Source organism: Orussus abietinus, unplaced genomic scaffold (assembly GCF_000612105.2).
Source record: "Orussus abietinus isolate OABI.00-Male unplaced genomic scaffold, Oabi_2.0 scaffold92, whole genome shotgun sequence".
NCBI classification, from domain to species: domain Eukaryota; kingdom Metazoa; phylum Arthropoda; class Insecta; order Hymenoptera; family Orussidae; genus Orussus; species Orussus abietinus.
The window spans coordinates 38276-47777 of record NW_019394274.1 but is presented as its reverse complement, the minus strand read 5'-3'; the positions used below and the strand labels follow the sequence as shown (position 1 = coordinate 47777).

The 9502-nt window shown below is 37.2% G+C and overlaps 4 protein-coding genes across 9 annotated transcripts; 2 read left to right on the top strand and 2 right to left on the bottom strand.

Moving 5' to 3' along the window:
- Positions 1-60: 60 nt before the first annotated feature.
- LOC105697398 (prefoldin subunit 4) lies at positions 61-1291 on the bottom strand. Its single transcript, XM_012420676.2, has 4 exons — positions 1043-1291; positions 825-944; positions 584-700; positions 61-499 (listed from the first exon to the last, which is right to left on the bottom strand). The coding sequence occupies exons 1-4, from the start codon at positions 1079-1081 to the stop codon at positions 347-349; spliced, it is 429 nt and encodes a 142-aa protein (XP_012276099.1). The 5' UTR covers positions 1082-1291; the 3' UTR covers positions 61-346.
- Positions 1292-1396: 105 nt separating this feature from the next.
- Positions 1397-4962, top strand: LOC105697392 (zinc finger imprinted 3). The gene is made up of 7 exons (XM_012420666.2): positions 1397-1661; positions 1733-2029; positions 2092-2456; positions 2550-2898; positions 2982-3149; positions 3233-3400; positions 3493-4962. Exons 2-7 carry the CDS (start codon positions 1864-1866, stop codon positions 4566-4568), a joined length of 2292 nt encoding a protein of 763 aa, XP_012276089.1. The 5' UTR covers positions 1397-1661; positions 1733-1863; the 3' UTR covers positions 4569-4962.
- A 23-nt stretch (positions 4963-4985) lies between these two features.
- On the bottom strand, positions 4986-6131 carry LOC105697401 (chromobox protein homolog 1). Of its 2 annotated transcripts, none has more exons than XM_012420678.2 (3): positions 6039-6131; positions 5599-5828; positions 4986-5516 (listed from the first exon to the last, which is right to left on the bottom strand). In XM_012420678.2, the coding sequence occupies exons 2-3, from the start codon at positions 5718-5720 to the stop codon at positions 5393-5395; spliced, it is 246 nt and encodes an 81-aa protein (XP_012276101.1). In that variant the 5' UTR covers positions 5721-5828; positions 6039-6131; the 3' UTR covers positions 4986-5392. The 2 variants fall into 2 exon arrangements, with proteins under 2 accessions (XP_012276101.1, XP_012276102.1); XM_012420679.2 differs by lacking the exon at positions 6039-6131 and adding an exon at positions 5901-6016.
- A 114-nt stretch (positions 6132-6245) lies between these two features.
- Positions 6246-9354, top strand: LOC105697394 (protein VAC14 homolog). 5 transcript variants are annotated; one of them, XM_023434858.1, is made up of 7 exons: positions 6246-6682; positions 6763-7144; positions 7264-7852; positions 7939-8547; positions 8609-8727; positions 8826-8905; positions 9072-9354. In XM_023434858.1, exons 1-7 carry the CDS (start codon positions 6579-6581, stop codon positions 9259-9261), a joined length of 2073 nt encoding a protein of 690 aa, XP_023290626.1. In that variant the 5' UTR covers positions 6246-6578; the 3' UTR covers positions 9262-9354. The 5 variants fall into 5 exon arrangements, with proteins under 5 accessions (XP_023290626.1, XP_012276092.1, XP_012276091.1 ...); XM_012420669.2 differs by having other exon boundaries at positions 7942-8510; positions 8989-9348; XM_012420668.2 differs by having other exon boundaries at positions 7939-8510; positions 8989-9348.
- Positions 9355-9502: the final 148 nt, after the last annotated feature.

The window sequence follows — 9502 nt, the reverse complement described above, 5'->3', positions numbered from 1 at the left end:
TAGTATTTTTTTATATCCATACAAAATGGATGGATCGCTAGAAATGTAAACTTACAACTATTAAAATGTTAACGAAAATTTATTGATCAGTCTCGCGTGTCTCCAGATCATTTACAGTAGTGTATGAAAAGCGATTACAAATAATTATGCAAAGTATGTACTTGTAAGAATCATTCACTGGAGAATAACACTAATGATTCGATGACCGATGGTGAATGCACCATTGAACTCTGTATAATTTTGTCATCGTAAGGCATTGACATTAACTTTAAATAAATGTGGGCATACTCGTTAATGACGTTAGTGTAATTAATTAATGCATATCAAATGCTTGATGATTCATTCATCAATTATCATCTGCTTCCAAGTTGATGTGATCGCCAAACTTCGCATAAAGTTGTGTTTTTAATTCGGACATTACTGACTTCAAGCTTGCACATTTCTTGTCTAATTCAGTAATTTCAGCTTGTTTTTTCTCTTTGGCTGCTTCAAGACAATGCTGAAAGCATTCACGTGGTGCAATTAAAAACACAAAAAGATAATACTTAACTGTATAATTTTATTTTATAACAAGCTGCCATACCTGTGTCTTTTCCAGATTATGAGCTACAAATACTTCCCCGAACTGATAAGGGATCTTGACGGCGTCATCTAGAAGAGCTAATTCATCGGAAGCATCATCTAGGTTTTTTATGCTATTCTGCAACAAAGTACAATAGGAATAATGCTTTATTATTTTCTAGCAATCATGATTAGGTATCGCTAATTTTAGAAACAATTAAGAATTTCAAGATTTTATTTAAACTACGTTAACAATTTCTTACTTGTTTGATTTTAATCTCTTCCTTGTAATCCTCCAACTTGGCGTTTAGCCGTGCAAATCTATTGATCTTCTGCTGATCCTCAAAAGTGATGATGATCGGAACATCATAAACATCGGAACCCTGAAGTACAAAGAAGAGGTTATAATAAAAACCTTTCATTTTACAATCCGACAAACATCCTAAAATTACTGGCCAACATAATCATTTGATCCACATACCGGTGGGAATACTGCTTGAGGATTTTTACTAGTTGCCATAATTTCTTGTTTTGAATAGTTTTAATTCTTTACTTATCTTTCATTCGATAAAAATCTTCTGTCGGGTTCCAAAATAACCCAGGATGTATTTTAACTACATGCGATATACAGAACATGTGTTGAATGAACAAACATGGCATGTACTGGAAAAAAGACGTAACACAATTGCGGGGAAAATGAAGTCGGTACTATAGTTGAATTCACGTTATGTTCGAGTTGAAAAGGGTTCTTTTTAGTAAAGGGCAGACCTGCTTCAGGATACCAACACGTAGTCGATAAATTTACTAGCTCTCTGTTTGTGGAATTTGGTGACACTGATTGACAGCAAGTGTTGATTATTGGTGCCAAATACATTTGTGGAACGTGGAGAAGTGGTGTTTCTTTTTATGTTAAACTTGTTTCTTTAATAGCACCGACTGATAAAATAACTAACTGGAGTGCCGGCTATTTTTACCCATAATAATGTATAATTGGGAATTTTTCAACTCCGAGTGAGAGGTCTTTAACAAGTCATAACGAGTCCTTGTTAAGTTTTTAAAAAATAGAAGTAAAGATACCTGAAAAAGCGTTTTCGATCAAGGTAAAGCTCTTTATGTATTCTTATGTAATGTTTTTATTTTTGACATAAAATATAATATGCATTTGTTTCAGTTAATTATACATAGAAATCAGCTATTATATCCTGAAGGAATCACGATACTCGTTAACATGAAAATATGTTGCCAAAGAGTATCGGAATTTTATGTTAAAAATAAATAATACAATAGAAATAATAATACACTATGGGTGAAGAATGCCCAAACTGCCGACAGCTTACAAATGCATCTTTCTCAAGGCTTGTCAAAGACACTTGTGGCCATACAAAATGTCGCATGTGCTTGCTTTACGAGGAACAAGGCTGTAAAGCTTGCCAGGAGGAGCATCGCATTCGTACCATTGGTAACTTCGGTAAGGCAAATGATATTCCAATGCCCCTTTAATCAGAGATATATCATGCTCATTTTATGCAGACTATCCGCCATCAAAAGATCAAGAAATTGAAAATATGATGTCTTTGGATGTTAAGCCTTCCCTTATTAATGAAGAAATTATACTTCCGATGGAGGTTGTAATTAATAGAACTTCATCCCAGTTCGAATTTGTCAGTGACAATCTTAATGCAGATAAAGATTGCACTAATAGATTAATTTCTAACAATGACAAAATAGGTAATCGGGAACAAAGGGAAAATCTTAACAACATTGACCCCGACAGTGCTACGTCGAGATTGCACATTCCAAAGATAGAACCTCTGGAATTGGTTTCCAATATTAGGACACATTTGGAAAAAACCAGTGAAGACAAAGAAAGTATTCAGAAAGCTGGTGACTCTAATGTAAGAATAACGGAATAGGGAAGAGATTAATATGGAGTGTATAAGTATTTAACAAAAAAATATATAAAGGTGAAGTGTTTACCTATTTTTCAGAAAATGAAATCAACTTGTACCGAAGATGAAAAGGGAATAAAAAATAAAGTGTCAAGAAAATGTCCTGATCGAAGCCATATCTTAACAGTGCCAGGAATTCCAGAGAGATATAAATGTAACGTATGCGGTAAAATATTCAGAAACAAGAAAGGCAAGTGTTACCATGATGCCTGTGTTACTGGAGTAAGACCATACCATTGCAAAGTTTGTGACAAAAGTTTTGTTAAGCGATCTCACTTTGAGTATCACGAAAGAGTGCATACAGGTTATAAGCCGCACAAGTGTACTATTTGTGATAAAGCTTTCCCTCAAAGAAACAAACTTAACAGACATATGTACTCACATAATAGTAAGTACTTCTCTACGCTCAAGCAAGTTATTTCTATTCAAGACTATTTTATTAATGGACAAATATTTTCTCATGTTGTAAAGAAAATAAAGATTTTACATGCCCTAAATGCGGAAAAGGTTACAGAAGACGGGAAGATTTAAAATATCATATAAATGCACACGCAGGAATAGCCCCATACACATGTAAAGTGTGTAATAAATCTTTTAGAATGTTGACCAACCTTAGACGTCATATGCGCACCCATTCAAGTAAGTTACATTATTCGGAGTAAAAAAAAAGTAAAGCTGTTTATCACAATTAGCATAATAACTTAACTCTTTCATTTATATAGGCGAGAGGCCCTACTCATGTGAACAGTGCAGTAAAAGTTTTAAAGACAAATGTTTACTTGTCCGACATAAACGCACCCATGGAAAAGAACGTCCATTTTCCTGTGCGCATTGTATTCGCGTGTTTTTATCAAAAAGCGAATTAAGAAGACATCTAACCGTTCATTCAGGTAAATTATCTAAGTGATAATTTCATCTTTACTAAAATAGTAGAAAAGTTTTCTCAATGAACATTCTCAACCATTGTTTATGGTTTTTTTAGATGAGAAACCATTTTCCTGTCAGTTTTGTCGTACAGTTTTTAGACGAAAAGACAATTTAAATCGCCACATACGACATCATCATTCTGAAGATTCGGTGTATGAAATAGAGAAGACACATGATAAGTCGCAGGAAAAAGATACTAAACCCTCGAAAGCAAAGACAATTGAAAACTTGAGACAGAAACAGAAATCGAGAAAATTAAAGAGAACTTCTATCTTGTTATCAAAAAGTCCACCTAAAGCTTCGATAATTCATACAAACTCATCCGATCAGATAAATTCTCGACTGGATCCTATGGGTAATATAACTCCTGTTATAAGAGCTACTGGTGAACTGAGCAACGCAGTGCCAGTCATCAATGGCCCAATCAGCATTAAAAAGCCACTGGAAACAACGAACACACCAAAAAAGACATTCACACATACCGAGCCGATTCCACTTGCAGAAGCTGTGGTTATAAACAGAAGAATCGAAGAGAAGCTTTATCCACAAAATTCTTCCAATCACAATTATTTTTTCCGAAATTGTTCTAACCAGAATGAGAGGCAACTTCCAATTCATAAACTTTCTCTGGTACGATCAAATTTATTTAACAAACACGTCGCAAATAAATTTATAGTTCCAGAAAAATTTACAGTTAATAGTGAATTAGCCCCAACTCATACAGATAGACAACTATCAAATGAAGGAACGCGAAATACAAAGGAGATAATGAGGAGTCAAGAGCATAGTAAGCCACAACATTTTATTCTGAAAAGGCGAGCTATTGGTGATTTTGAAAACAAAAGTATTGACATTGATAATACTGACCAGAGAATTCTGTCTCATAAGAATATGCAATTAAGTACAGTTATTGACTCAGAACGCACAAACTGTATTTCTACGATCAAAAGGCATACAGTGTATTCATCCGATCAGAAAAATTGTGATGAACATAAAAAGCACAATGGTATCGATGGAATTCCTCATGTTTTGTCTATAAAAAAAGTGAGTGAAGTACACAGTATCAAAAAGCGTAGTGATCTCCATTGGAGGAGACGAACAGCTGAGATACTAAAACCCTGTATCGATTAACTATAAATACAGTCTGAAAGTGAATGTCTTTAAAAAAAATCATTGAACAGAAAATATGTAAATAAATGGGCACATCTTCCAAGTGCTTTTGTGATACGGTTACTTAATATTTATTATTTTACAATCTTACTGCGACTGATATTTTTTTAGCAACTTTTATGACACCAATCAAATATATTCATGGTCTAATTGTTAGAAATGTAAATAAATGAAAGTCAGAACTGTGTTCGAAAAACTAAGGTTTACTTGTATAATTTTATTGTAATACTGTCATACACACTATATCGTATTTATCAATTGTACAAATTTATTTAAAAATTGTTTCCTAGAAACAGTGGATATTGTATCATAGCTTTGTAAATAAAAATGATATTTGATTACCAATTCATTGAAATCTAGTGGAAGTAAATCAACCAGTTTTCACCTTAAACGAACTCTTGCATTTTAATGTACCCATTTACATTACATAGTTTGTATTAATTTTTTATGAGATCTTGACTAGTGTCACGATAGCTAATGCTTAACTTCAAACATAAAAATATCGGAAATACTAAATCTTGCATCGTTATGATTCAAATTTAACATTCATTTGATGTCACAGAATATGTACAAATATTCAATGAGAACCATTTGCGTGTTGGTGATGTCCCAAAGAAGAACATTCCATATTGGCATCTATTTTATGCAGTCTCAGATCTTAACTGTAATGCTAGCAATTTTAACCATTACTAAGCAACACGGAAGATTATTTTGTAAGTAATATCTGTTCGTTTTCGTTAAGAATATGTATCAAATTTATCTAAATAATAAATTACAGGTGAGCTTCATTTTGGATGAGGCTTTGTGGTATGCCAAGTGAGTCTCTCTTCATAAAATTGAATTACTATTTGAGGACAAAGAACGTTTGCCTCTTTAGCCGTAACCAGATCTGTTTCTTCCGTTCCTTTCCTACAAAGATAGATATTAAAATCCTTCCTCTCTTATTTAAAAGATCGGGTGAATTAATCAATACATAAATGTAAATATTTACCACTTCATAAGAAACATTAGTTCCCCGCTTGAATCCGTTGCCCCTATAATTTTGTCTGGTTGCAGTGCTCTCTTGAATCCATGAGGTTTGGTTGGGTCCTCGATGACTTTTGACTTATTCATTGTAAAACTTTCTTTTGTGCTCGAGGTTAGTCAAAATATTTATTACGCACTGACTTATAAAATGTATCAAAGAACTGGTCGTTGTAGACTCACACCTTGACGCTTTTTCTGAAATCAAAAGTAATCACTGCAAATCTCAAACAAGTAGCTAATTGAAGGTTAGGCTTAATCATACGTTACAATTTTACGTTCTTCATCTGGTAAAAGATCCATTAACGTAAATAATTTAACTAACAAAATACACAACCTTCGGGGAACTTAAGAAACTCTTTTCAAAAATACCGGTTCTTTTTTAGTTACAAAAGAATTGTTATTTACCTTAAGCTACTCGTTAGTTTACTTCCGGAAGTGACATATTTAAATTTCGCTCCGCCACTGTACCCATTTCACGAAAAGATGAGTTGAGAGATTGCTCACGGCTAGGATTTCACAATCGCGTTCTTATGCTGCTTTCGGCGGCGAATGTGGAAAGCTTAGAACAAAATTCCATTGGGTGTATAAGAGGTTTGTTCGTTTTGCCTACACATTCTACACTTTTACGAAAAGGGTACACATTGGCGTTCGTTTTGACGGAAATGACGTAGACGCCGCTGTTCGTTTTGCAAGTGCATCTACCCCGAGTGTACACTTTCTCTGCACTTTCCACCCTCGATCCCGAGCGAGGGCAAGAAGTGTAACCCGCGATCACATTCACGCAGTTCTGCACAGTTCGGTCCGGTTCAGTCGAGTCAAGTCGTATCAAGTCGTGTTCTGTCCGGTTGTGTGTCGTGTCGTTCGTGTCGTTTGCTCCAGTCTGCTAGGAGTAATGTTTATTTTTTGTGCATCAAATTTTGCGTAAACTACTCCTTGATATTGATAATGATTTCCGAGAGAGATTACGCTCCTCTCAGTGCGGCTTGCGTGCGTTCACTTAATGACAAAATGTACGAGAAAAGAAAAGCCGCTGCTTTAGAAATTGAAAAGTGAGGTTATACGTGCGAATACGAGTTTCCAATTGAATAGGTACGTTTCATGCAAAATTACTTGTTTATTTTTTCTGTAGAATGGTGAAAGAATTCGCTACCCATAATAATACGGCGCAGATTAAAAGACTGCTGAAAGTTCTTGGTCAAGACTTTGCCATGTCTCAGAATCCTCATACTCGTAAAGGTGGTCTCATAGGACTGGCTGCGATAGCTATTGCTTTGGGAAAGGACACCGGACAATATACCGAAGACCTTATACATCCGATTCTTGCTTGCTTTTGTGACTCGGATCTTCGAGTGCGATACTCTGCGTGCGAGAGTCTTTACAATGTCGTGAAAGTAGCAAGAGGTGCCGTGCTCCCTCAATTTACGGACATCTTCGGTGCTCTGAGCAAATTGGCCTGCGATTCGGAGCAAAGTGTCAAGAACGGTACCGAACTTCTCGATCGCCTAATGAAAGTATGTATTATATGTTATCTTTATTGTTTGATTATATTTCGTTGTTGTAACACAATTGCTTTTTATCTGAGAGCATGCAGTACGTAATTGCAGATTTGTAGTTGTTGAATCACTTTCAGGATATCGTTACAGAAAGCGGGATGTTTGATTTAGTTGGATTTATGCCACTCCTTCGGGAACGTATTTATACAAAGAATCAATTTGGGAGACAGTTTGTGATAGCATGGGTGTCCGTATTGGGTTCCGTGCCAGATATGGATTTTATTACATTTTTACCCGAGATTTTAGATGGTCTCTTTAGAATCCTGGAAGATCCAACTCCGGAGATAAAGAAGGTTACGGATACCGTGTTGGGCGAGTTTTTACGCAACATTAAATCCAATCCCACAAGGGTAGATTTCCCTGGGATGATAAATATTCTCATTACACATGCCCAAAATACCGACGAACTGTTGCAACTTACGGCGATAACATGGATCAAGGAATTTGTTCATCTTTCCGGACCACTCATGTTACCTTATACTTCCGGAATCTTTACCGCAGTGTTACCTTGTCTAGCTTACGATAGCGACAGTAGAAAAAATATCAAAGAGACGGCTACTCAAGTAAATGGTAGTCTAATGAAGCTCATTACCATGGAAAGCTCCGAGATGTCCGATAAAGTTCAAACGTCAGTTGTAGAAAATGTTGATAGTAATGGACAAAAAGGTACAAAGAAGTGTCTAATGTTTGATGTTAATCGTAGACTAACCAAGAGGCAAACAGGTTGTGTATTAAAAATAATAATATTTCAGCAGTACAGTCAAAGTGTCCACTGGCGGAAAAGTTGGATCTGCCGAGTGTAGTAGAAGTCCTTACGAAGCATTTAATGCACACGTCTGTGCAGACCAAAGTAGCCGTTTTAAAGTGGATTCACCATTTATTCACAAGCATTCCTTACAAAATGTTCCACCACATAGACGACCTGTTTCCAGTCCTGATGCGTACTCTGAGCGACAGCTCCGATGACGTGGTCCAACAGAATCTTGTTGTCATGGCTGAAATCATTAATTCCAAGTCTTCGGAGACCACGGTGGAAGAAACGAGTACAGCACGGAAGAATAAGTACTACACAAAGTTCATCGTTAATTTATTAAGGCTGTTTTCCACCGATAGACATCTGTTGGAAGAAAGAGGTGCATTTATTATACGAGAACTGTGCGTACTTCTAAGCGCCGAAGACATTTACAAAATATTAGCTGAAATTTTGCTCGAGGAACAAAATTTGAGGTTCGCTTGCATAATGGTGCAGACACTGAACGTTATCTTACTTACAAGTTCGGAACTGTTCGATCTGCGAAACAAGTTAAAGGATCTGGATTCCGAGGTAAAGACCCAATGCAACTACAAGACCGACCGGTATGGTAAGGCAAGGCAATTGATTTTCCTAAAGCAACGTTTCTCTTTTTTTTTTTTTTTTTTCAGGAAAGCTGCGAATTGTTCGTGTCACTTTACTTATCGTGGAGTCACAATCCCGTGGCGACCGTAGCTCTGTGTTTTTTGACTCAGAACTATGCACACGCTTGCGACCTCGTAAAGTCCTTGTATCCTTTCGATTGCCACCCGACTCGGCGGCCGTGTCGCGTCGGTCTTGTAATCACGCGTCGAGACCTAGAAGATTCCTTAATCTAGAATCGACCAGTGGAAATATGGAGGTAAGCGTAGAATTCCTCATAGAGATCGACAAGTTGGTCCAACTCATCGAATCGCCGATATTCACATGTAAGTAACAGCCGCTCGGGCATGCAACACGTCGTAAAGACAGCCTCCCTAGGCGGGCCGATTAAAAGTTCGAATCTTCAAAGACTTAAGGTTGGAACTCCTGGAAAGAGAACGGAACGAGGCCCTCGTGCGCGCTCTTTACGGTGTCTTGATGATCCTCCCTCAGAGCGAAGCATTCGGGACATTGCACCGACGCCTGGCCGCGATACCTCCACCTACCGCGAGCGCCTCCGCTACGACGAAAACCGATTCACCCGTCTCTCCGAAGCACTGCAACGTGGACTTTGAAAAGCTTCTGCAACACTTCAATGCCGTTCAGGAGAAGCACAAGGAGCAGAAACATAAGCAGAGGCTAACGTCTCTGATCGATCGGGAAGCGAGTCACCTGGACGTCTGACCCGGACGTCCCCCAGCAAAGGATGCTAGCTTCCGCCGATTACTCGATGGTATGTCTGCACTGTGTATACGCGATATTTATCGGAAATTAAAAGTATAGGCCATGTTTTCAGAAACGGATTTATATTTACGCATATTTAATTCTGCCGTGTACATCGGTCGGTGTTTTATGGTTTGCTCAAAGTTAGGCCCTGTCGTTGG